This window comes from Polistes fuscatus, unplaced genomic scaffold (genome assembly GCF_010416935.1).
Source record: "Polistes fuscatus isolate 324 unplaced genomic scaffold, CU_Pfus_HIC Scaffold2, whole genome shotgun sequence".
Taxonomy (NCBI): domain Eukaryota; kingdom Metazoa; phylum Arthropoda; class Insecta; order Hymenoptera; family Vespidae; genus Polistes; species Polistes fuscatus.
The window spans coordinates 1,344,506-1,372,470 of NW_025113096.1; the positions used below are offsets into that span (position 1 = coordinate 1,344,506).

Here is a 27,965-nt window from a genome sequence, read left to right on the forward strand (position 1 = left end):
GAACAGTGAGTGGTTCCGCCCGTGCCAGGGTACACAGGGTCTGAGGAAGTAGTGACACACTCATGAAAATATCAGGAAACGACTGCTTTCGTAATTAAGAAAACCAAACCTCCCACCCCACTCCTTCTCTCCCCTACCTTCACCCCCGTCCCACCTTTGGGGGTGGAAACATGCGTGTGGACGACTCACACGCGACCGGATGACCATCGCCAGACAGGCAGAATGAGAATGTGGAAAGTAACTATAACATTTGATCCATAATATGCGTTCGAATAAATGTTGTTGTTTTTTTTTTTTTTTTTTTTTTTTTTTAGATAGGTAAATAAATATTGAAAGGTACGAGAGTGTATGCTACGTTCGAACGGATCTTTGTCCTTGAAAAAATGATCGATCCCCCCCCCCCACTCTGCATTAGTCACGGTAGGAATATCCATCGGTAATAGTAGTCAGCAACCATCCACGATTTCGACAAGGCTTTAAGAAATGAAAGAAAAGAAAGGAAAGAAAGGAAACCTGTTCGTACGGAGAATCCCGTTAGGTCGAAATCGTTGTTCCCGGGGTAGGTTGTTGAACAACAACCCCTCCCGTGGGGGTTGGACTGTAGTGCTACTTTTCTTCTTTATTATTATGCGGGATGTCTGGAAAAAGAGAAAAGAAAAAATAAAGAATCATGTGTTTTCATTATTTTCTCTTTTGTTTTTGTTTTTGTTTTTGTTTTTATTTTTAAATTTACACAAGTCGAGAGAAGTTGTTTCAACTTTTACTCGTCGCTTGCGTAAAGCATATATTTGTATTTTAATGATACCATTGTATTTTAAATAATTCAAATCGTGATTTTATATCGTTGCTAGATAGTAATAATCTAACCATTCGTGTATAATTTATTTTCTCACGCTCATTGTTGTGTTTTAAAAAAAAAAAATATCGATGCGAATTGACGTAAATGCAAATCGATCGTAAAATTTTCCTTCCACTTTGATTTCTTTAACTCGTTAATGACCTTTTTTCTTAATAAATAATTCTTGAAATATACAATGGAAAGTTTGTCAACAATTTATTATAGATTCGGTTATACTGGATTCTACGTTGCCTAATCTTTTTTTTTTGTCGGATCCAGGTGTGAGGGTAGATTCTTTTTTTACACCTGCGTTTACATCCAAAAAGATTCTGCAAGTCAACAACAACCAGTGTAAGTGCATTTCATTAAACGTTCGAGCTATCTCCAAATCAGTGCAGATGACGAATCATTGTTTTTTTCTTTTTATTTTCACTTTCTCTGTTCTCTCTCTCTCTCTCTTTCTCACACACTTTTTCTTTCTTTCTCGGTCTCGCATAAACGTGTATTATTACGTAACCACCGTTCGTACAGCTTTAGCACGAACTGTTAGCGATTTTCGATGAAATACGGATCCCCGCCTTTTTTTCCTATAGGAGAACTTTATGAAGAGCGTTCCATGCACATGTGAAAGTTACCAATCTTGAAATTTTGAAAGTATTGAATATAAGGTAGCGAAGAACATCTGCAATAATTGCCACATTAATGGCCAATTCACATTAGATACAATTAAAAAAATATATAATGCATCATTTTCTCTCTCTCTCTCTCTCTCTCACGTTTTCAATTTCTCTCCATTGAATTTGAATAATTAATATTCAAACTAACGAAAAAAAGAAACCATGCTATTACCTTTATTACAAAATCCTTCTGAAAAAAAAAACATATTTCGACATATTAAATGACCAACTGTGATACAGAGTATAATTTAAATATACATATATAAATCAAAAATAATCAGAAATATTTCTTTAATAAAGAAAAATCATTTTCGAATACGAACACGGGTCATACTACGTGTTCCCTTTAAAAAAAAAAATTCTCCAAAGCACACACCGATGAGTAAGAGACAAGTACAACGATCATCGTATTGTAGCGAAGCAAAACGAGATTACATTCGGTTCTAACTCGAAGTAAGTTCGGCAACAGCTGCAACAACAGCAGAAGCAACAGCAACACCATAAGTAACATCATAAGCAACAGCAACAGCAACAGCAACAGCAACAGTAACAGCATCACTATCCGTGAGTGCAGCTGGCAAGAGAATCATGCGTTTGGGCACGCTTCATTTCATTTCATCTTCTCTCTCTCTCTTTCTCATTCTCTTTCTCTCCCTTAACTCTCCCCCCCTCTGCTTCCCCAGTTCCATTCCTCTCTACTTCTCTCCCTTTCTCTCTCATTCTGGTCTTTTCTCTCCCCCGTTACCGTTACACAGAGTCCTTTTCTCGTACTCCTCGTGGTCCACGTTCTATCAATGAGAAACACGAGGTCTTTCGAAAAGAATGGAAGGAGACCAGCCACGCTTCGGCCACGCGACAACGACGACTACCAACACTAACAAAACTCGACGTTTAACACTAGGTGTCTGTCTCTCTTACATTTATATTATTGTATTATATATATGTGTGTGGTAAGAGAACTTTTTGACGTTGATAACACGTTCATCGTGTTATTATTATTATTTTTGTTTATATCAAATAATCTTATTTATGATCAATCGATTCAATTTTTCACGATTCTTTTTACTAATTATAAAATGGTGATAATTGTATAAAAGTGAAATAAATTTAATTATTTATTTTAATTTGAAGATAAGTGTTAATAGAGGTTTTTTTTCTTTTGTTTTTAGAATAATTTTAAGATATAATTATTACAGGTAATTGATTTAAGTTCATATTTATGTATTAACGTTTCGTGATAAAATTTTTCTGTTTTAAAGGGTGGGGATGAATTCGTAAGGATATCGATTACAGTATTGATTTTGATAATAATAATAATAATATGAAAATAAATTATCCGTAATTTGTTCTCGTGTCTCTATGAAATTGGATTGGTACATCATTTTCCAAAAAAATAGTTCGTATATTGAATATAAATAATAATATAAATATTGTATATGCGAAAATGTTTAAATGATCATTAAATTTGAACAAAACCTGCATACCGGGTTTGCTAATAATATTTATCGGCACACGTGTTCTTGCATACGAACAAAAGTGGTCCCCTCGTCAAGAACACGTCATTGCGATTTCAACGAACAACGTCGCTTTGGTATCTCCCGAGGTTGTAACAAAAAATACATTCCAGATCCGTTGATGATGCGGGTCAACCTTTACCAAGCCAAAGATGTTCGCTAACATTTACGACGAACACAACTGAACGACGATACGGTCACGAAACTTGCCGTCCTTAGACGCTTTTTTACCTTTTTTGTTTTCTTTTCTTGTTTTTTTTTGCTATTGCTACGAACTTACGACAGGAAATGGTTTAAATTTTGCGACCGTACCACCCACCATTTAATTTTTCCTAATACATGTCATTGTTAATAACGTGATCGTATATTCATTTTATAAAGGTATACGAATAAACATATTAGAAATAATTTAACACTAAAACTATACGTTCTGTAATTCCCAGAATACAATTCAATGAAAACGCATAAAATATACATTATTCGTTTCTAAACAAAAGAAGGTATACTCTGTTCATTATCCAATTGGCTAAAATCTCATTATATATGAAAATGTATTCGTCATTCCAACAATAGGAACAATAGGAATAGGTATACCTGAACAACTATCGATAGGTTTATTACTAAAAGAAAAAAAGAAAAATATAAAAACACACAAAAATCGTTTATTATTTAATACAAAATATCTATCATCCCATATAAATATACTACCTTTTTTCAAATGAAATTTTTCAACGAAAATATCGTTTGATATGTAAAAACGTACACATACCTAGGTTCGTTCAATCACATCGAGATAAAAGTATCGTTTACGTAACTAAATTAAAAACGGAATGAATCTATTCATAGAGAAGAAGAAGAAGATCGATTGTACGAGTAATAGAGAAGGGTGGGCTGGGACGAAGAAGGGGGGGTGGGGGGTTGGGGAGAAAAAATAGGACGAAGGGTATGAGTGAACAGAGAGAAAGAGAGCTCTGGGTGATCGTATAATTTTGCACATTGTAAAGGTTGGGCCCTATGTCGAGTAGAAAAAAAAGAAAGAAAGAGAAAGAGAGAGAGAGGGAGAGAGAGAGAAACTGTGATGGAAAGGGGAGTAGAATTACCTTTTGGAATTGAATAGAAACGCACCTACGTAGGCACGTAGAACGAGACGAGTTGTAGAATGAACGAGCAAACGCGTAAGTGCGTGCCAAATCAGGGGCGGATCGATCTACACTTGGGGTGAATCTATTCGTACATATATATATGTGTATAAAAAGAAAAAGAAGAATAAAAAAAAAAAAAAGAAAGAATAATGGAATAGAGACACAGAGAAGAAAGGTCTATCGAATCCCTGGGCTCTTCTCTCGTTTTTATCTCTCGGATTACATCTCGCCATTCTGCTTTCGGAAAAATCTCCGAATTTGATCTGCTAGTTCGTTACGTTGCGCTATTATGTTATAACTTGCGATCGCGAATGAAAAACAAAAAAAAAAGAAAGAAAAAATAAAGCAATAATAAAATCGAATCGTCGTGAGTTCGATTGGTTATTTTTATCTTATATTTTTGAACGTTTTGATTAATTTTTTCCAGTTCGTAAAAAAAATAGGATCGCATATATACTAACTCGATGTTTAATTAAATTGTAGATAAAACGATAAAATGTATTTTATAAGTAAATAAATGTATATATATATTATATATTGTAAATTTTTGTTTATACGATTATGTTATAAATATTCTACTCCGTGGATTTCGTATAAACCTCATAAGAGAGGATAGAATTAAACAAACATACTATTGTATCACACTTTCCCCCAACTAATTGTAAGATTTATAATTTTCATATATAACTATCTTATAATATTCGAATAACGATTATTGTTTATATATAACAATAGATTGAAAATTATAATGAAATAATATATCATAAAATTAATATATCGAACAAACAAATATAACGAAGGGAAAAAAATTAAAAAAGAATTAAACCCGTCAACCCCATTTCCTCTTCCCCCACCACCCTCAAAACAAAAAAGAAAAGAAAAGTTAAAAATAATAATCATTAACGCGAATAACGAAACGAATACGCATTGTCACCGTATACTCACGCGAGATCGTAATTTGAAGACTTAATGAGATCGTTGTACGTAAATATAAAACGTTTTTCTCACGTTCGTTCGTTCGTTCGTTCGTTCGTTCGTTCGTTCGTTCGCGTAGAATTCTATGTTGCGTACGAGTTCGTAGCGTAACAGAAGTGCGTAGGCATTGGTCGTGCACACGTGCACGGGCACGCGTCTTAACAAAGGTCCCGCACCGTTCCGCACCCCTCCACCACCCCCCATCCCCCCACACCGCTTCACCCAACCCCGAGCCCTTTTTACTTTGCCCTTAACCTTTCTCTTTCTCCTACCTTCCCTCCCCTTTCCCTTCCCCTTCTCTACTTCTGTGACTGCTTTTCTATCCCTGACACTATCCACACTCACACACACACACATATATATATATATGCGGCTACTATCCAATTGGTTAAACGGCCGAACTTAAGCATACATACTCCTGTTCCTATTAGCACTTTTTTTTTTTTTTAAAGCGTTTCAGATTCCCGCGGCGCCTTCCACCATACCATTTCTCAAATATAAAAGAAAGAACCGGCACATTAGTATCGATCGAAATAACACCGAGCCCGCACACTTTATCGATCATTTTGCGCGACTTTTGTCCTTTCTTTTAAATTATAATCTTTTGCGATTAAACACAAGAGAAGGATTTTATTTTGTTGTTGTTGTTGATTTCATTGGCAGGAATATTCAACGATCAAATCATGGTTCTACGATAATCGATAATCTCATTCTGGTTGAAATATTTATATTTTATTGTGTTTTTTATATTTGTGAATATTAATGTTAATTTTACGAATAAATAAACTCTCCGTTTAAGAGATTGAATTTAGGGTTAATTGATAGTTCAATGGTTAATAAGCTTTTATTACATTTTCATTTGTTTCGGTTTCGAAGTAATCATTCCATCAAAAATGATAAATAATACCCCAACGCGATCCTACTTTTTTCACGAATCCTACGATATTTATAGAACAATTTATGGGAACAACTGTATTTATAGGATAAGAAATTGGTAATGTTTTTCTATATATCTTTTCTTTTCTTTTTTCGTCATCATCGTTTCACGGATTTTAGAAAGGATGTGAAAATCTTTCTATTAATCCACGTGAGAAGCGGATACAGTAAGGGATGAAACACACGCGTCATTCATGGACTCCACGTGGCGTTAGTTAACAGCCTCGAACAGGCGTAGATATATGGTAATTTATGAAACGAATCTGTCGTCTCTTTCATCTCGTTTCCGCATTTTTCTTTTTTGAATAGACAAGAAAAAAGAAAGAAGACTATTTTAAAATAATTAATATATCTTAACAATATTTTTTTCTAAATAATTCAATATAATTATATATATATAATATAATATATAATATTTATTTTTATTTATTTAATAATATTTTATTGACCCTAGAGCCTAGGCTCCCTAAAGGCCATTAATTACAGTATAGTACAATGTAATGTATAGATAAAACAAAACGAAAATTAAAATTATATAATTATTATTAAACTTATCATTATATTAGTAGTAACGCACAGTAAGTAGATAAATGTAAAAAGAAAATAGTAAATAATAAATAAAAGTATAATAGTTCTATAATAGTAGTATAGTAGTATTGGTTCAAAGCAATAAACATATGGTTTAAAAAAAAAAGAGAAGAAAAAGAAAAATTAAATTAAATTACGATAATTTTAAATTACGAAAAACGATAATTTTTATGAAAAAAGACAAATAAATTAAAAAGAGAAAAAAAGAAAGAAGACTATTTAAAGATAAATAATATATTATAACAATATTTTTTTCTAAATAATTCAATATAATTATATAATATAATATAATATATAATATTTATTTTTATTTATTTAATAATATTTTATTGACCCTAGAGCCTAGGCTCCCTAAAGGCCATTAATTACAGTATAGTACAATGTAATGTATAGATAAAACAAAACGAAAATTAAAATTATATAATTATTATTAAACTTATCATTATATTAGTAGTTACGCACAGTAAGTAGATAAATGTAAAAAGAAAATAGTAAATAATAAATAAAAGTATAATAGTTCTATTAGTATAGTAGTATTGGTTCAAAGCAATAAACATATGGTTTAAACAAAAAAAAAAAAAAAAAAAAAATTAAATTAAATTACGATAATTTTAAATTACGAAAAACGATAATTTTTATGAAAAAAGACAAATAAATTAAAAAGAGAAAAAAAAGAAAGAAGACTATTTAAAGATAAATAATATATCTTAACAATATTTTTTTCTAAATAATTCCATATAATTATATATATATAATATAATATATAATACGATAATTTTTATGAAAAAATACAAATAAATTAAAAAATAAAAAAGTATAAAGAAATAAATTCATACTCGTAAAAAAAATAAGACGATGCTATCTCATCCCAAAGAAGATATCTAAATTTTGTAGCTGAACATAATATTATAATCAATGACAAAAAAAAAAAAAGGTTCACCGTGGCTCGTCCTCCTACGTAATGATTCGAATTAAAAGACACCATTCCAGTTGATCCGTATTTACGCGTGCAACATAAACGAACTTTTAAACTTCGTTTTCTCGATCGTGTTCTCTTCGATAAAGCCTTATGTCCAATACATACCTAAATGCATACATACATATACATATATACACATATACATATACATATTACAGAATATCGTTGTTATCCAACGGTGGCAGAAAAGTATCGATACGATTATTATATTTGACCGGTTTCGCGGTTTGATAGCTCATCCGCATTATTCGACTCGGTCGAGCAGAGAGTCTTGGGAGCATGGAAAAAAAAAGAGACCAAAAAAAAAAAAAGAAAAAGAAAAAGAAAAACGGTGGCGGGCCTTACGTTCTCATTCGAACGAAAAGTTTTTTTGCTGCGAGGAGGGTCGTCTCTTCAAGGTTTTTAACGATTTGCCGGGGATTTCAAAGATCGACGGTGAACTTAATCCCCCTCCCCTCCCTACTCTCCCCTCCTCACCCGAATACGTGGAGCTATCTTTGTCGTGGGATTGTGAGATGTGCTCTCGATTCTCTCTCTCTGTATTTTCTTCTTCAACAGGGTCGTCTAAATTTCTATCATTTCACGTTTCCCTGTTTTAAACTACGAATTCGTTATAAATTATATCATACATTACTTTGACGATTAAATTTCGATAATATTACATTTTTCATGACACAAAAAAGTTGATTTTAATAACAAAAAATTAAATAATTAACATTATACGAATATAAAACGTAGAATTATTAGCGTTTTTTCACGTTGTAAAATAAATATATCGATTTAAACGTGGCACACAAAGAAATTGTTTTTTAAGCATAGAAAATTTAATGAAAAAAAATATAGTTAAGGTAGGGAAGGGAGAAGGGGGGGTTTCCAACGTAAACGTTAGGTATAGGAAAAAAAAAATTGTTTATCGTAGATTTATTTTAACTAAGGAGGCCCCCTTTTTCAATATACAATTTTTACGTACGATCCTGTCACGAATGGAGATTAAAAGTCCGCAGGAGGGTTCGTGGGGCCTCACTCTATATATATATATGTATTTTGTATTATAAATTTCATCAAGCCCCCCACTTTCGGTCGCACGGTCGGCTTACGACTGCTTGCTTCTCTCTTTAGATTTTAGGTATACATAGATTCAGAGAATGAGAGAGAGAGAGAGAGAGAAAGAGATAAAAGGTAAACTAGATCTAGGTCGAATCAGAGCCCTTACGGTTTTGCGAACAGAAGGATAACCCTCCTCGCCTCGGGAAATGTTAATGGAGAGCAGTTTTTTAAATCGTGATTTATAAACGACCAACTAACAGTTGGGAAAATTCCCGGCTGCCTTTTTTTTCTAAAGCTGTTAAATATATCGAGATTGAGATTCGATAAAAGTTTAACTTTATTTGCAATTTCATTTTTTAAACTTGAATTTCCTATTTCGTATTCGTCCAATGAGAATAACATGAAAAATCTTACGATTGAAGCATAGAAAAAGTAAAAGGGAGAGTGAAAACGACAAAAGAAAAGAAAAAAGAAGATGGAAAGAAAGAAAAGAGAAAGAGAATCGTGAGATATATCTTATATAATTGTAGAGAACCCCATTGGTGCGTAGAAATGATCCTCATTGAAACACGAAACTTCCGTGTCTCTCGAATCTGAAAATCGTTCGTTTTTCCTGTCCCTTTTTCGTCGTTTCTTATATAAAAAAGGATAGAAAAGAACATCGTTACCAGTGGTATGAAATATTTTTTCGATTTTTTTATATATATATGTATATGTAGTTTCTTTTTTTTTTTTTTAAACATAGCCGATGGTTATATACGATACGATAGAATAAAAATCGTCTCGAGTGAAAGCAGAAAGCGAGAAAGTAGTAATAAGTATTGCACGAATGAATGGTAATATATTTTAGAGCAAGTGAAAAGAAAACGACTCTTGGTTGTTAACGATCGATCAATATTTTCGTCGAATATTTAATAATTTATAATTAAACACGAATGAAAATATATATATAAATATATTTTTATATTAAAGGCACGTTTTATCTCTTCATGGTCAGTATATTCCTTCGTTTACGTTTCTAACTGTGCTTTGTTCAAACGATCAATAACAACGGATTAAGAAGTTAATGAAAATGGCAAAGAGAAAGAACCTTTTAATCTTTGCTCTTGGATTTACGATTAAATTCCGAGAATGATCGATTGAAACGTTAACGAGCAACGTCTATTCATAGTATTCTTAGCATTTATCTAACGTGACTAACGATAACCATACTGCAAACTTTAACTATGATGTAACGTTAAATGGAAAATGATTGGATACGAAATAATCGAGAGAGTGAGAAAAATTATGTTAAATGAATTCGTACGAAAAAAAACAAATATATATATACATTTTTATTAATTATAATAATATAAAGAATAAAATATAATCATATATGAAGAAACAAATGAATTCAATTCAACAAATAACAAAATAATTTACCCTAACCAACCAAAACAAATAAAACACATATTCTAACGAATACATTATCTCTCTCTCTCTCTCTCTCTCCCCTATTTTATTATATTCTTTGTCTCTCTCTTTATCTCCTCTCTTCACACACCCTCATTCATAAGTATTATACATTAAAAAAAAAAAAAGTTACCAATCGTCGCGAGTACTTATTTTCTCAAGTACCATAGATACTTTACCAACGATAAAGTCCATCATCCAGCATGGGACTGAAACATGTTTCCTTTCCACTACTCCTAGCATTTCGATTTTTGGTTGGTTTAAAACTCGACGTGTCGCGCGCGCGCGCGCGCGCGTATTCGCTCGTGCGCGCACACAAGAAGGGCACACAACTGGCGCACGCCTGTTTACTCCCCTTTGGCATATGGCGTCCACGGTCCCCCTTTTTTCAGTTCCTCTCGAATGGGGAGAGGAAACGAGGAAGGGGGCTGCGGCGCGTGCTCAAAATCCTCACCACTTCTTCCTCTTTTCTCTCCCGTGACGCCTTATTCTCCTCTCTCGCTTTATCTTGCTTGACACATACGCATCCACACACACACATTCACACATACACACGTACACACGTGCGTCAGACCCGTACGGGTTCTCTCTCTCTCTCTTTTCTTCCCTGCACACAAGGAACTCCCCTTCCATTGGTGGTTTCACCGTGTCTACGACAACGTCGACGTATTTGCCCCGGCTCTTTCTCCCTTTTACTCTCTCTCTCTCTTTCCCTCTCTCACTTAATCTTGCTCTTTCTATCATTCTCTCTCACTCTCTCTCTCTCTCTTTCTATCTCTCTCTTGTTCTCTCACTCGGCGGTGCGGCAAAATGCTGAAACCTAACCCATCTATCGGATGTCCGCGCTCATTCTCAATGCGGACGCCATGCGTTGCGTAACGCTTAGATCGGATCCGAAGCAAAAACGCGAAAGGAGGTAACGAACGAATTTCGGGTTGTTAGATTCGTTTCTGGATTTTTCCTTGATATCTTCTAGTCCCCTTCCCCACCCCTCTCCTCCCACTATCACCACCAACAAACACCACCTACCGCCGGCGTCATGTCTTGATACAAATCGCGAAATAGTTTCGTTTGTTCGTTCGTATTTCGGTGATACATTGTTTTGAGGAAATACAACAGTAACGAAGACGACGACGGCAGTAAACAACGGGAAAGTAATCGTCAAGTTTGGTGAAGGAGCTGGTATAAAGTGTGAAATCGAATAAAGAAAATAATATTCTTCTTTCTTCTTTTCTTTTTTTCTTTTTTTTTGGTCAAATTGAGGAATATATTACGTAGGTGTCGAAAGGAAAGAAACATAAAAAGGAAGACAACAAATAGTGTGTTTACTAGTCCGGTGGTTTACTTTTTCAATGATGACACGAGGAAGAAAAATAATAAATACTTGGTGACTTATTCTTCTTCATGGTTTATTTAAGTTGGGACGAGGATCGAACAGCGAGGACATCTTGAATCTTTGAATCGGTCGGTCAGTCGGTTGGTCGGTCGGTTGGTCAAACGTTATTGTCCAGAACCTTCTCGGTTTTTCTTCCCTTCATCGATGCCTCAGAAACAACCCTATTGTGTGAGATTACGGACAATATCGAGAAGAAAAGTCAAGTTTTTTCGATGTAGAAAAATCTTCTATCTGAATATAAAATAAATGAAGTAAGAAGCATTTGTGTGTCGGAAATAAAAGAAGAAAAAGTTGTTGTTGTTGTTGGTGGTGTTGTTGTGGTTATTGACAACTAATTTTCGTTTTAATTTAGTTTTTGGGTCGCGGGGACTAACTTTCGTTTCAACCTAAAGATTCTTCTTTAATCGAAGATCTGATAATCGAAGAAGAAGAAGAAGAAACAAAAGAAGAAGAAGAAGAAGCATATCGTACGAGGAAGATTCATCGTCTTTGTTTCCGACGGTATAGTGCGTGTTTTATTTATAAGTCCCCGTCAATTAGGCCCGTCCTTGAGAGACATTAGAGTCGATGAGCGGACCGGTCAACTCGGCCGTGTTCCACGCGAAAAACGTCCAATACTTTTCACCCTCGGACACGTGACGCATGACCCGATAAAAAAACGTTTTTACTACCTGATTCGAAAAGAAGAAGAAGAACAACAACAAGAACAAGAAGACTTTTCCCACGAGGCACGTCACGGCTCGTCGATCAAACCTAACGTTCGTTGGTTCGTTCGTTTCTACGAAAACCAATGATCAACCTCGTAGAATAAAATAGGGGAATAGAGAAAAATAAATAAAAAAAAAGCAGGAAATTAAAAAAGCATCTGAGAAAAAGAGAAAGAGATAGAGAGAGAGAGAAACAAACTAACCATAAATTCATATCTCGAAATGACGACCATGGGTGTAACGGTATTCTGCAACAGGGTTCAAATAAATGGAAACGATCAGGAACAATTGATGCTCCTTAGAACCCTGCAAGATAACGAGAGCAATATATTAGGCAATCAGCCCCATTTAATATTTCCAAAAACTAACAATAATAATAGTAATAATAACAATAATAATAGTAATAATAATAACAACAATAGTGGAAGTGGTATGACAGCGGTTAACGTTTTACCCCCTTACGATCCATCGAGGTTGAAAAAGCATGGGAAGAACGGTCAACCACCTCCGGTTGCCGTAGCCAGGAGAAATGCGAGAGAAAGGAATCGTGTTAAGCAAGTTAACAATGGTTTCGCAACCCTAAGACAACACATACCGAATCATATAGCGGCGGGATACGGCGACAGGGGTAAAAAATTGTCAAAGGTTGAGACACTTCGAATGGCTGTCGAGTACATCAGAGGACTTCAAAGATTACTCGCGGAAGCCGATGGTGTTGAATACGATTCGAATGCTGCTTTGGGATCGCAGTGTGTTCCCTCGCCTACTAGCAGCATCGTATCGTCAAGTCACAATGGTTCTGGAGAAAAATTAACACTCGAGGACGACGTACTTACCGTTGAAGATGCCGACGAGTGTGAACAATTGGACGACGACGAGGAAAATTGCAAAAACAAAATGAAATTACTTAGGTATGTGTAAAAACGTATTTGTTATAATAATTTCATTTACATTTTTGTTGTTGCTTAAATATTTACGACTATTATTGTATTATATTTGTAATTAATATTTCAACGATACAAATATTTGTAATAGAATAAATATCAAATTTATAAAATTAAACGAGAAATCAATAAGTATCAAATAACAATTAGAATAAACACAAGACAACGAGTTAATTAATATTTACTCTGAAAATATATACATTATATTATGTTATTGTAAATTTTTAATTGAATTAATTATTATAATAATACTGTGAAAGATATAAAACGATAAAAGCCTACTAACGAAATATTTGTATATTTACAGAATATCACCTAACCGAACGGCCATATCATCGCCCCATGATTATTACGCATCTTCCATCGGAGACGAAGAAAATTTAGAACCCCGTGGTTTGTCGTCCAATAACGGTGCACAAAATTTTTCGCGATTATCCCCTAATTCCGTGGCCTCCCCGCCATCCGAGTATTACGGACAAAACGAGGAAAACATGGAACCTAGAATACTGTCCCCGTATAGCGGTGCCGGTGACAGTGAGGAAGGTGCTACGACCGTTTACGCGGCTAGCCCTGAAACCTTCTCAGGAGCCCTTTATTATAAACAAGAGATCACCGAGACCAGCGAATTTATGGACGTTGTCAGTTGGTGGGAACAGGAACAGGGCAGACTGGTGCATCATACTCAACAACACACTCAAAGGTTGGCACACGTGTAACTTAAAGTAAGTTTAGTCAATTTCATTGAAATATTTTTAGTTAATATTTCATTCATTCGATATTCGTTTATTCATGATTCCTACATTCACGATTTCATACATCATAATCCGAATATCAGTCTGATCAAATTATTAAACTTTAACGTATTGTACAAAATGTTTTACAAAAAAAAGAGGTATCGATACTTCAGGGAATACATCTATAGGTTACAACAAAAATATTCTAAATAATTCTAATACAAAATATTCTAAATAAACCGTAATAGTTTAGGGAAAAGTATAGGATGAATCAAAAGTTCGTGCGTTTATTGTGTCTCATAAATTTGATTATAAACTGTACGATAGATTATTTCTTTGTATAAAATTTACTTTGGAAATATTAATTAAAAAAAAAAAAAACGTACGAACTTTTACTTTCAACTTCACCTAAATTGATTTCTTCATTGAACGAACATTTCACATTATTAACAATAACAATAATAATAATATTCAAATCTATCGGATAATATATTAGATACACGCGTACACCACCGTCTAAATTTTGGATATGGTCGAAGAAAGATCTCTGTGAAGCATATGGCAACCGTCCGTTTAGTTCTCTCGATCGTAATGCTACCCATATGGCTTCGTTACCCTCTATGCAGTTTCTTGTCGTCATTTGGTTTGAACCGAGTTCCGATACGCGCGTGCATACACCAACACACATCATATATCTGCTGTTGCTGTTGCTGTTGCTGTTGCTGTTGCTGTTGCTGCTGTTGGCTGCATGGCACGTGGGTTTTAGTAGACGACGCGTTTCTTCGGAAACGTTGACTTCTATTTGCGGCATGGGGGCTGCCTGCCTGCCTGCCTGCTTGCTTGGTTGCCTGCCTGCCTGCCTGCCGGCCACTGGACTTTTTTTTTTTTTTCTTTCCTTTTTTCTTATTCGATTCTCACGTAGCTAAAACGCCTAACACGTACCAATAACAACGGAAGTATCGACATTTCTTCTTCTTCTTCTTCTTCTTCTTAGTTATTTCCCTTTTTAGCCCATGTAACGCCAGTTCTAAAACTGAATTCACCTATTTTTGCGAATGACGTTGTTCGCCTTTCACAAGTTTTCTGCGACCAATCGGACGAATTAAATTGAAATGTGAAACGAATCGATGCATTAAATATTAAAAGTAGATTCATATATTTAGTTTATCGTATATCCCGTTATTAAGAAATTTATATAAAAACATTAATAAGAATATTTGTTCTTTACTAATTTCTAGGTATACATTAATCATAATTTAATTATCATTTTTTTTTTTCTTATCAAATAATTGTCTCTTTTTGCGAGAATAAATTGCAACAAATTTTAACGAGACTGTTACCTTACTCAAGTTCAAAAAGCCCGCGTAACGTTGTACGATGTAATAACTGATCCTAACTATGAAGTGGGATACTACCCGCAGGACAAAGATAAGGGAAAAAAAAAGAGAGAGAGAGAGAGAGAGAGAGAGAGATCGTGACATTCAAGTGTCACGTCGGCAGGCACTTCGCAAAGTGGTTCGGTGCATAAAGTTTATTTTCGGGCTTGAAGCCAACGAAGCACGTGTTCAAAAGGGAAGCACCGAACACGAGTTTCCACTTGGTGGCTTCCTCTATCGCGTTCGTCACGTGCGCGCATCCTCCACCTCCTCCTCCTCCTACTTTCCTCCACCCACCCTCTTTCTATCTTAAATGTAAAAAAAAAAAGAGAAAGAGGAAACAATTCAGGGAACACTTGTAACCCTTACAAATTAATTTCGATGTCAGTGAAATCATATTACGTACTTTTCGTCAATGTTTCATCTTATTCAAATTTCATTAAGAATTTTTTCTCGTATTATTTATTTTTTATTATCTTATTTAATCGAATATTATATTTTATATTCTATCGGTTAATTATAAACTTTCAAATATGAAAATAATTTGAACGTTTGGTGTATCATATTTCGAGATGAATATTTGCGTGTAAAAATATATATTATCGGTGTTAATGACTTTGATCTCTTTCGAGAAGGATAAATAATTATAAAAAAAAGAAAAAGAAAAAGAAAGAAAGAAATAATGAATTATTTTATTGAAAAAGCGTAGAATAAATGATACGAAGGAAAGGTCAGCAACAGAGTTCGGTAGCAATTAAGTAGAAGATAGCGATAAAATGGATAGATGAGAATTATTTGTTCTACAGTCAGAGAAAGAACTAATGAACATAATTATTAGTAAGAATAATAATTCGGGGAATGAAGTAGCGCGGTATCGTCGTAGTTTCGAGTCAAGTTGGAAACACTACGAAATAAGAAGTCTCACGCGAAGGGAGAGAACTAAACGCACAAGTAGCAAGTAATTCTCGACAATTATAAAGTGAGGTCATCTACGAAGTTTACGAGATGCGTCGTCGCGGCAAATTAATTTAATAAATTCCTTTCTTGGGGCTCCCAGTCGTGTAGTTATATATTATATCGCCCTTGGGTTCAAGCATGACTTTCTTTCGCGGGTTGTTAATCTTTATTTTCCAAAACAATTTGTTCTTATTGAAAACAAACAAAATACTTTCGTATGTATATCTACGTTTCGGTATTCGTTATATACGATATAAATTATTATTAATTTAATTTAATTAATTTATATATATATATATATATAAATATAATTTATATAAATATATAATTTATATAATATATTTATATTTATATATATTAATTTAAGAATTAATTTATAATAAAATATAAATTATTATTAATTTGAACATTTAAAAAACAAACGAACTAAAGGAATGACAGATAAATAAAACCCAAAAAAAATATTTTTGATAATTTAAATTCAACTAATACGGGACAATTCGTATCGCTTAATTTGATAATTGGCATACGTGACAATTAAATAGGTTAAACTATCATATAAACAACTAGCCAATAAGATATGCTTAATTTTGCAGACAATGCAAATTTAATAAAACATTTTGCGTCAGAGTTGTGTCTCGTGGTTTTACATAAATACATGAAGAACAAAGAAATTCAATGAGCTGTTGGATACTGACAAAACCCGCATGTTGACTACCCAACCTTATCAATAAGCATTACCAGCATGGTAATTCTATTGCATTCAATTTGATAGGCCAATCGTTCGAAGACGATTCGTTTTCTTTACAAAAAGTCGCATCGATATTTAACTTATTATCATTTAACTTCTTTATAGGAAGTTTTAAGGATTCAAAACTCAAACAATTTTTTATTTTCGTTTTTAATTGAATATATATATTACATTATAATAATATATTGCATTATATGCACAATATATGCACATATGTACATGTTACATGAATTGGAGAATGTCAAGATTAATATTATGATAAATAATATTTATATAATTAATATTTGAATTTTATTTATTCATGAATATTTCAGACAATGTGAATTTTGATAATCTACAATTTAGTACATTATACAAAAAAAAAATACACATGTATATACTTTAATATTTTATATATCAAAAAGTTTTAGGGAGTTAATTAATACCAAGTAATCCAATTTTAAGAGACTCTTAGTTTTTCGATAAAATAAATGACTTCGTCGGCTTTTAAGATTTCCAAAGTGTGCCACTACTTCGAATTATCTTTTTTATCTTTTTATCGTCTACTTAAACACATCTTAAGTTAAAAGATTAAAAACACGCGTGAATCCTGTTGTAATACGAACAAAAAATAAGTACAATCTATATTAATAAATCAGATCTATAAACAAAAAATATATATATAAAATTAACGTAACATTTATTAGAAAATTCTTGAAGATTAATTTCCTGTTATTTTATATCAAAGAGAAATAAATCTGATGAAATTTATCACAGAAAAATCTTTGTCGTTAAATTTAAGCAAGAAGAAACATTTGCAAGGACAAAACTTTTTATATATTTCAATGCAATTATATTGACAAATCTTTTGAAGGGCAAGAAGATCAGGGAAAAATCCCTATGTACGTTAGGGACAAGTATTGTACTATCCATTCATTGTACTATACTACATTCGTCCCGATCGAATGGATTCTTATTTACCTGGATTGCAAAGAATTAAATTTAGAAACGATTGCAGGTATCTTTCGGACATTCGTAAGGACAGAACTCGTGGGAATTCTTTGGATTTTTGGGGAAATGGAATGAAGTGGAAATAGGGATAGGGCAGAAACAGAAATCTTCTTCTTCCTGGGATTCACGTTTCCCTCCTTTCCGTCGTTTTAAAATGGGGAAAATGAAAGGGAAAAATGTTCCATTCGTAAAAACCTAATTCAAAACTCAAACCCGTAGAATTTGTTGAAAAATTCTACAAAGGTTTATACGCATTCGAATAAATTTTGGAATATTCATTTTTCATACTAGTGTATCGGTTTTATTCTAAAGTAAATTTGTTTCGATGCATTTCGTAAAAATATGACGAGCATATTTTTAATCTTGTCTTTAAAGATAAATGAATTTCATTGCAAAAGTAACAATTAATTGATCAACGATCGATATATTTATATATACTTTTCTAATATCACTGTGTGAAAATTGTATGAGGGAGTAGGGGGGGGGAATATTTTTGACTTGATTGCAAATCCAAAAATAAAATTTTCTACAAATTTTCTTTTATACATTTTATCTATTGAAAGATTATTTTCAAAATATAATCTGTTAATATATATATTAATAATAATATTTTATTATTGCTTGTTGTGTTACAGATTACTTTAATGATTATTAGCAAGAAGATTAATCGAGCATGCAGCAAACTAAAGTGTTATGATCTCACGAAAAGAAAAAAAAAAACAAAGGAAAAAGAAGAATCATCGTAGGATGAAAAATCTTCGACGGAATATTTATTAGTACTTATCGCACAAAAAGTATTTTCTTTCTCTACCACTGCCTGAAACAGTCTTTCCTATACAATTTTTTTCCTATTTTTTCCTTCGAAGAAATGATATTTTACAGAAATACATTGTCAATGGTATATTACATTTTAATATTAAAAAAGAAAAAAAGAAAGAAAAATGATAACAAATGAATTATAATAATAATCGTTCGAATGATGAAATTTTTAAGATAATTATTACAACAATGTAATATCGAGACACAAATGTTTTCTCTTGAAACGTTTAAACTTATACATAGAAATACATATGTACATGTTTGTTACTAAAGATATTTTATATACAACAAATCTAAGCTACGATAAAAACAAATTTTATTTAAATATTTATAATAACTATATAATATATATAGTGAGTGCCTTAAAAGCGTGATGTACAATCATAATGATTCGTGGACCAATATAATATTTAAATAATTCAAATATATTATATCTCAATTAATTACGATTATGTTGCCAAGTAATAAATTTTGACTGAAATTATTTTAAATATTCGTCTTTTACATTATTACGAATATACAAGTGTATGTATATATATACATATATACATATATACGTTAGTAATAGATTAAAATTATTTAATAACTATCGAGAAATTTTGTAACGACTGAAAGTGTAAAACAAGGCTGCCCATTAAATTTTTAAAACATTTAAAACGTATTAATAAGACGATATAAACAAATATACGAGAAATATTATAAAATTCTTGATAGATTGAATATATTTAATAATTGAAAAAAATAACATTTTTTGAAAATGCATAATGACTTTAAATCGTTGAGCGTTTGTTAACAAACAAACAAACAAACAAACAAAAAATGTCCTGGTTTTAAAGTAGAATAAAATGGTCACCTTAAGCTAAAAATATGGAAGAATCAGAAAAACCCATGTCAGATTTCTCATTCATATGGATACAGGGAATATAAAAAGGGATGTGAGAAGAAAATACGGATAGGATCCTAAAAATATTTCAACAGAATAGAAATATAGAAGAGATTGAAAAACAAAAGAACTAAAACAAAAAGTGATATAAAAATCGGAATAAATCAAAAATAAATATGCAAGAATAGTGATTGTCGAAAAATGAATAAAACATGGTACTGTTGCGAGTAATATAAAAATTGGAAAAGAAAATTCGCGAAGGGAAGAAGCATACTTCAAAAAATAAAATAAAACCAAGGAGAAAGATAAAAAGTAATAGGCGAGAATAATCGTAAATTGCAGGAACGTGGATAACGCAGAATATAGAAAAACGAAATTCGATAAATGTATGTTACGTGAATCGAAGAATGAATTATGCATTCCATTTATGGATTTGTGAGTGATACATGGAAAAAGTTCCAAGAACAAATATTGAAATCTCTAAAAAAAGCTGAGAAAAAACAGAACAGTCGTGAAAAATGAAACAAGAAAATATTTGTTTAGGGGAAAACTCAATACCAAAGCACGCGATTACTTTAAAAGATATGACAGAAAGGTACACAAGGTAAGACAATAAAATGTGAAAAGAGGTGGAAAGGAAAATGCAACGAAAAGCAACGAGATGCACAAATGTTTATTTATAAGATTTGAAGAATGTTTTAATTGTATCCAAAAAAAAAACATATAACATTTTTATGAATGATGTAAATAAATATTATTATTATTATTATTATTATTATTATTATTATTATATATGTAAATTAAATGTTTTTCGTTTACAACATAAAAGATTCTCTCTCTCATCGAAGGGATTCTGCTTTTATTAATCTATTACGCTGTTATACTGTGAGAAGGATGGTTCATATATAATGATGGTAAAACTGAAAACAGGTTAAATCATCTATGTATACGTTTTAACAAACGCTATACGTAATCGAAACAATTTGTACATAAAAAAGTGCCTTAATTTAAATAAGGAAATAGTCTTGTTAGTCTATAATACTATTTTTTCTACTTTCCTATTTTATATGAAATATTTAAAATTTGTGTCATTTTATATTTATAATAAATAATTATATCACGTTGTCCATTTATTATAATGTACAATGTTATAATATATGTCAGGTGTAACAATTAATTCGGTTTTATTTATTTAAATTTAATATTTATTTATAATGTTATTATTATTATTATTATTATTATTCGAAATAATTTCCGATATATTTTCGATGACTTTTGTTTCATCTTTCGACAGCAACTGTCGATTTTCTTGACGAAAAATAAAAATCATGATTTTGATGCAACGAAAAGCACCGAATCGAGACACCGGATTAATTGTTACACCTAATACATATAAAACGATAAATATATTATATATATAGACTCCGGATGTTTATGCACGATAAATATGTAAGAAGCATGTATATAACATTTGTGCATGGAAAAGCAAAATTTTATTTACATTTTTCTACTATTATCAGTATAAAATAATTTAACTTCGATTCACGTAATCCCCCATCCAATTAAAATCGATTCTAATGAAAAAGAAATATTTGATAATTATTTTTTTTCTCGCGTTTCAATACGAGAGTAATGTTTTTAAAATATATTTGTTTCATCGATAATATTAGTATATTAATAATTGGAAAACAAAGTGGTTCTTCCTCAACTATTCATCGTGCCAATTATGATGCATCTATCATATTTGCATAAAATAATTACAATTTCTTCCTTGCTATGATCGTATACGGTGCTACATTTGTTGTAAATAAAAAGAAACTTTTTTTCTACTACTTATAATTTAATCATTTACGCCATTTGATAATTTAAGGCTGCATTTACAAAGCAACGTATAATTGCATAATTGATTTATTTTATTATTTCGGAGTATAATAAGTACGGTTTTGTCGTGTTTAGTACTTACAAAATTTTCCTAAAATTAAATTTGCAATGTAATCCATTTGCTGCTTGCTATCACGTGTATCATCTGGTTTAACATTTTACTAAAAAACAATTTAATAAAATTCCACAATTTGCTTCGTTGCTTGTGAAACACACAATTCGTTGCTTGTGAAATATATGCAGAGTACATGCATCGAGTATAAAATGCAAAATAAAAAAATATGATTATAAAAAGTATTCGTGCTTTGTTATCTGTTTTCTTTCTTTTTTTTTTTTTTTATAAAATTATGCATTTGTATAAACATCCAAAGTCTAATTATATATTTAACTACGTATGGAAAAGTAACAATTCACCGAACATTTTGAAAATTACGATAAACGATAATGAAATCAACAAATTTTGTACAAATTACAATGAGCTTTGCCCAAATATCATCGTTGAAATTATAATTCGTTCGAAATTAATGAAAAAGAAAAATACCAGATGACCTGTAAATACAAGTGCCTTATTTTAAGTTTAATAATAAGCTATTTCATTTATAAATGAAAGAAAGAAAGAAAGAAAAGAAAAAAAAAACACGCATCCTTTGTACTTGATATTTTTTATAAAATATTTAAAATACATCTTAATTATTTATACAAATATTATCTTAAGCGGAGATCTCTGCTAAAAATAAAAACACCTTCCATTAAGATTCCTAATAAATTTCTAATAAATAAAGAACATATTGAACGATATTACAAATTACGCTAATTTTTGTTTTGTTTATTTTAGTTCAACGTTCTTTTATTTCTTTGCAGACGTATTCCTTGTTTACATTTAAAACTGTATAATTTAAAATACTCCGGTAATATTCCACAGTTCAGTTGAATTTTACAATACCAATCAGCTTTATTTATTTTTAGCATTATTTTCTAATTTGATTTGCAAAAATAACAAATAAATTGATCATCGTACAAGTTTACCAATACGTTTAAATTAAATTCACGTGCCAGTAAGAAAGATTCGATGTTCACCTAAACGATGATTACCAAATATTTTTCCCCTAAATTTGTACCTGCATTTCATGTTTTCCTTTCGATGAATAATTACGTTAAACCGGAAATGTGTATAATAGTAGCTAGCAACCACCGGTAGTAATAAAGGGTGACCATCGATAATTCCGTAATTTCGTGAAATTGCTCTTGTGCCCGACCACGAAAGGGAACGGTTTGTATTCTCTCATTTCTTTTTGTTTTTTGTCTTTTTCTATCTTCGTTCCGTTCATTGCGTATTATCTTTCTCCCTTCTTTTTTCGTCTTCCTTGTTGTTTTTTCATTACCACTCGAAGGGTTATTTTCTGACACACGCAGTCTATGCAGGGGGTGGGTGGGTACCTTGCTTACATCATTTCCGCGAATATATTACTCTATGCTTCGATAACTCAGAAATCAATTATTTTATACGTTCTTCTTATTCTTTTGAATAACAAATATTCCACGCTAAGTTATACATTTGTAATTATTATTAGGCGTTGAAATTGCATCGTAACCTTGAAATTAAATTTGTATCAATAAAAATCGACATTTTTTGTTTTAATCGTCAATAAATTCGAAAGATGATGGAACAAAGTTATCGAATATAATGGGAAATATTTCGATTAATAACACAATGCGTATGATTGTTTTATAAATAAATATTATATTTGTTTTGTGAAAAGATAACAAATTAATACTGTATACTGTAAGGAATCATAATACGTAATCAAATCGATCAGACAATAATTCGAATTAAATGTTAATAATTATGTTAAAAAATGAAATAAATAATGGATGCGCGTCCAATAAAAAGGAAAACGAGCAATGAATAAGGCAGATTTGATACGACAAACAAATATATTCCATTACGTCGTATTATAATGTTATCCATCACCGGAAAAGGTCTAAGGTCGGATTAAAATTTATACAATAATGAATTTTGCTTGTATTTGCAAAGTTTATAAAATATCTGACGCCAATAAACCTAGTCATTGTTACGTGATAGCTCGGTGAGTTTAGTTCGACGTTGTTGTTCGATCGAGTAAAAGGTAAAACGAAATAAAGGAATAATAACCATTGGATTTGAAATAAGTTGTCAAGAAAATTTTCCTAAGTTTTCTATCTAATAAACGTAATAGAATATTACAACAGTGAATAGTGTGCTGTTCTTATATTTTTTTTCTTTCTTTTGTTTTTTTTTCAAGTGTTTTAGGCAGTTAAAATATTTTATTCGAGGATAGAAAATTTGGTTTAAAAAAAACGAAAGAAAAATGGAAACGGTTCCGGTTGCCTCGTCATTTTTATTATCCACGGGATTTTATTCGTTGATGATACTGACTGTAATTCTAGTTGCTACTTATTTCTATATGGAATCATCTAGACTCGTCAGATATGGAAGAAAACTACCAGGTAATATATTATTGTATTTAATAAAATACATAAATAAAAGATGATAATAATAAAATAATCATAATTGACAAACGTAAATATATTTCTTTTAACTTTATCGTAAGAAATTAAATTTTTCAATTATTTCAATTTCACACAATCCGAACGATAATCTTGTACATTAATATATTTTAAAATAATGTGAAAAATGAACAAATAAACTAAATAAAATTCGTATAACGTTGAATAATCGTATTATTACAAGTATACATATAATATTTTATATATAATATTTTATAATTATATATTTATATACAATGTGTTTCTTTAGGACCACCAACTGTTCCATTTTTTGGAAATATTTTATTAGCGTTAAACATTCATCCTAAAGATGTCCTAGATAAATTACTTTCAATGGATATTTACGGACCCGTTACTCGTGCTTTCGTTGGAATGGAATTATTCGTATTTCTCACGGATCCGCGTGACGTTGAAGTAGTTCTTAGCAGTCATGTTCACATTACCAAATCACCAGAATACAGGTTAAAATAATGAATGCTAATCCGTTTAAAATCGTATATTAAATAGTGTATTCGTTCGTCGTAATAGCTAATAAACAACTTTAAATGTGTTATGTAATCGTTATAATAGCATTTAACATGTCTCTAGATTTGATTTTATCGTAATAAAAAATATTTTTATATAATTATCTATTAAATGAAACTTTTATAAGATATATTATATAATGAAATTTTCTATAAACAAAAATCAAAATAATAATAATATTTATTTTAGATTCTTCAAACCCTGGTTAGGTGATGGTTTATTAATTAGCAATGGTCAAAAGTGGTACTCGCACAGAAAATTTATAGCACCTGCGTTTCATATGAGTATACTTAAATCATTCGTACCGTTATTTTACGAGAACAGTTTGACTTTGGTGAAAAGATTGAAAGATCAAGTTGGAAAGGAATTCGATTGTCACGATTATTTGTCGACGGTAACGGTTGACATATTGGTGGAAACGGCCATGGGAGTTAGAGGAAAAAATAAAGAGAAGACGAGTTTCGATTATGCCAAGGCCGTTATGAAGTACGCATACATATACATATATTTTAATTATTACGAAAATATATTTTAATTATTTTTTGTTTCTTTCCTTTTTCTTTTCGATTATTTTCCATTTCTCATTTTAATTTATGGAAAAATTTCAATCGATCATTCTAACTATAATTTCTTTTTTTTATTTTTTAATACAGAATGTGCAATATCATTCATATCAGACAGTATAGTTTATTATTAAGATTCGATAAGTTTTTCAAATGGACGAAATACGCAATGGAACAAGAAAAACATTTGAACACCGTCCACAGTCTGACATCGCGAATAATAAAAGAGAAAAAATTGGAAGCATTGAATTCGCACGTCATAGAATCGACTAATAAATCTCGAAACGAGGAGAAAAATAAGAAGAGCAACGATAAATCGGAAAAGAAATATACGAATTTGCATTACGTCAAGGATGATCTCGACGAAATGGATGAGAATGATATTGGATTGAAAAAACGTTCTGCGTTCTTGGAACACATGTTGGAACTTGCCCGAAATGGTACTAATCTGACCGACGAGGAAATTAAAGAAGAAGTCGACACCATAATGTTCGAGGTAAAATATTAAAAAAGAAAAAACAATAAAAAAAATAGGAAAAGAGAAAACATGATTAATAAATTTAATATTTTTTCTTTTCCAGGGTCACGATACTACAGCAGCAGCTTCAAGTTTCATACTTTGCGTTCTAGGAGTTAATCCGGATATTCAGGTATAGAAAATTTGAAAAAAAAAGAAAGCGTGGTAGTAAAATATCGTAAATATTTTACAAATTAAAATTAAATGATATTCTATCGTTTATTTGAGCGTCTTTAAATATTCTATTATATCTTTGCGATCCTCGCTTTTTCTAATACCAATGAATACCATTTTCGTGCCTGGTACAAATTTCTTTGGAAATTCCAAATAAGTATCCAAAGTATTTTCATCCCACGTGCACGCTTTCCTTTTCATAGATTCCGTGTATGCGAATCCGGGCATAGCTATCGAAAAATAATTAATATCATTAAGAGAAAAAAAAAGAACAAAAAATAATATTCATGATTTTCAAACAACTCATGATTTCAAACAATTATATATTCGTTCACGTGTATTATAATTGTACACGTACTGCCACATGTTCTCCCTATGATTCCAAACAGATTAGGACCTATTTTATGTCTGCCACCTTTTTCGATTGTATGACAAGTCGAACAGAATTTTTTAAACAATAACTTTCCGTTCTCTGCGTTGCCCATTTTTCCATGAAAATAAAATTGATCGTGAACAAATATACAGGTTATGAATACGTATGCATAGAAGTGTGCTACGAACTGAATAAACTAAATGACTATCGCAAGAATTTCGATAATCGCGATATATCTACGTATTAACTTTTTCATTTCGTTGATCGTATAACTAAACTTTTATTTATTTTGATCAACCGTAATTATTGATTGATTTCGTTAGATTACGTATGATCATTTTGTTTATTTTTTTTGTTTTTCTGTTTTCAGGAACGAGTTATGGAAGAATTAAATACGATATTCAATGATTCAGACAGACCATGCACATTTCAAGATACTCTTGAAATGAAATATTTCGAAAGAGTCATTTTAGAAACTTTGAGACTTTTCCCACCAGTTCCAGCAATAGCAAGAGTCCTTCACGAAGACATACAATTAGGTAATCACAATTCGATGAATTATACTATGATATATTAATTTTTTTATTTATACAAAAATATTTCTTTAATCATAATATAATATATTATATTTTTCAGTTAGCAATCAGAAAATTTTACCATCGAAATGTAGAGTCATAATACCGCAATACAAAATTCATCGTTTGCCGGAATATTATCCAAATCCTGAGGTATTCGATCCGGACAATTTTTTGCCAGAAAAAATGCAACAGAGACATTATTATTCCTATATTCCTTTCAGCGCGGGTCCAAGGTAATTACAATTTATTTATTACAATTTATTAATGCATTGATGATGATTTATTATAACAACTCTATTTCTCTCTGATATATTTTTTAAATCATTTAATTAGTGATTTAAATTCTATTGAATTTAAATCACGATAATGATTTAAATAAGTGTATATAACAATTTATTATTTATCTTATATTATATCATTAAAACTCAATGTGCTCGCATATTTTAATGAAACTTTTAATCATGTTTCTTTCATGTGATTCGTTGTTCTTTTATTTTATTGAATTATATCATTTTTGGTTTTTAATATGAAACAATATGAATTAGTATTATTTTTAGTATATGTACTGCCGAAGCAAGTACATATGAATTAGTATTTTTCAATAATTGAAAAAATAAAACAGAAAGATATATAAAAAATTTTTAATAATGATATTATTATTTTATCTTTTTGTTTCAAGATCTTGCGTGGGACGCAAATTCGCATTGTTAAAATTAAAAGTACTTGTATCGACTATACTGAGAAACTATAAGATAATAGCCGACGTACCTCATACACAATTTCAACTACAAGTAGATATTATCTTGAAGAGATCCGATGGTTTTAACATAAGAATTGAACCACGACAAAATATTTTTTCAGAAAGTCGAGCTTAAAATCGCTTTTTTATTTTAATAAATAATAATCTTTCAGTAAAATCGTATCAAATGAATATTAATTAAGTTTATATATATATATATATGCTTAATTTAGTCTTTAGTTAAGTTAACGTATATAAAATTAACAAAGATAATCATTGTAATATTGTATTAACACAAAAAAAAAAATAATAATAATAATAATAATAATAAGTACTTTTTTCTTCATCGTTCGTCCGATTCGA

General features: G+C 31.1%; 3 protein-coding genes and 1 long non-coding RNA gene across 5 annotated transcripts in view; 2 read left to right on the top strand and 2 right to left on the bottom strand.

Annotated features, from left to right (window-relative positions):
• Nucleotides 1–10,462, bottom strand: part of LOC122516620 — a 30,797-nt gene extending 20,335 nt beyond the window's left edge. The window contains exons 1-2 of the long non-coding RNA XR_006303625.1: nt 10,328–10,462; nt 514–638 (exon numbers count right to left, since the gene is read on the bottom strand). This is a non-coding gene — a long non-coding RNA (uncharacterized LOC122516620). The remainder of the gene's footprint in view (nt 1–513; nt 639–10,327) is intronic.
• A 349-nt stretch (nt 10,463–10,811) lies between these two features.
• LOC122516507 (signal transducer and activator of transcription B-like) lies at nt 10,812–18,711 on the top strand. Of its 2 annotated transcripts, none has more exons than XM_043634368.1 (3): nt 10,812–13,162; nt 13,503–13,895; nt 18,639–18,711. In XM_043634368.1, exons 1-3 carry the CDS (start codon nt 12,474–12,476, stop codon nt 18,646–18,648), a joined length of 1,092 nt encoding a protein of 363 aa, XP_043490303.1. In that variant the 5' UTR covers nt 10,812–12,473; the 3' UTR covers nt 18,649–18,711. The 2 variants fall into 2 exon arrangements, with proteins under 2 accessions (XP_043490303.1, XP_043490302.1); XM_043634367.1 differs by having other exon boundaries at nt 10,850–13,162; nt 13,503–13,917.
• A 5,187-nt stretch (nt 18,712–23,898) lies between these two features.
• LOC122516213 (cytochrome P450 4g15-like) lies at nt 23,899–27,777 on the top strand. Its single transcript, XM_043633846.1, has 8 exons — nt 23,899–24,073; nt 24,384–24,594; nt 24,848–25,144; nt 25,312–25,717; nt 25,803–25,871; nt 26,656–26,824; nt 26,922–27,096; nt 27,543–27,777. The coding sequence occupies exons 1-8, from the start codon at nt 23,935–23,937 to the stop codon at nt 27,736–27,738; spliced, it is 1,662 nt and encodes a 553-aa protein (XP_043489781.1). The 5' UTR covers nt 23,899–23,934; the 3' UTR covers nt 27,739–27,777.
• Nucleotides 25,958–26,397, bottom strand: LOC122516214 (cytochrome c-like). The gene is made up of 2 exons (XM_043633848.1): nt 26,271–26,397; nt 25,958–26,142 (listed from the first exon to the last, which is right to left on the bottom strand). The coding sequence occupies exons 1-2, from the start codon at nt 26,395–26,397 to the stop codon at nt 25,958–25,960; spliced, it is 312 nt and encodes a 103-aa protein (XP_043489783.1).
• Nucleotides 27,778–27,965: the final 188 nt, after the last annotated feature.

Bases quoted from the DNA above. Each gene is read 5' to 3' on its own strand.
- LOC122516507 (XM_043634367.1), top strand. From the start codon at position 12,474: ATGACGACCATGGGTGTAACGGTATTCTGCAACAGGGTTCAAATAAAT. The intron at 13,163-13,502 runs GTATGTGTAAAA...GTATATTTACAG, and splicing joins AACAAAATGAAATTACTTAG to AATATCACCTAACCGAACGG.
- LOC122516213 (XM_043633846.1), top strand. From the start codon at position 23,935: ATGGAAACGGTTCCGGTTGCCTCGTCATTTTTATTATCCACGGGATTT. The intron at 24,595-24,847 runs GTTAAAATAATG...TATTTATTTTAG, and splicing joins ACCAAATCACCAGAATACAG to ATTCTTCAAACCCTGGTTAG. The intron at 25,872-26,655 runs GTATAGAAAATT...TTCTGTTTTCAG, and splicing joins GAGTTAATCCGGATATTCAG to GAACGAGTTATGGAAGAATT.
- LOC122516214 (XM_043633848.1), bottom strand. From the start codon at position 26,397: ATGGGCAACGCAGAGAACGGAAAGTTATTGTTTAAAAAATTCTGTTCG. The intron at 26,143-26,270 runs GTACGTGTACAA...ATTTTTCGATAG, and splicing joins CATAGGGAGAACATGTGGCA to CTATGCCCGGATTCGCATAC.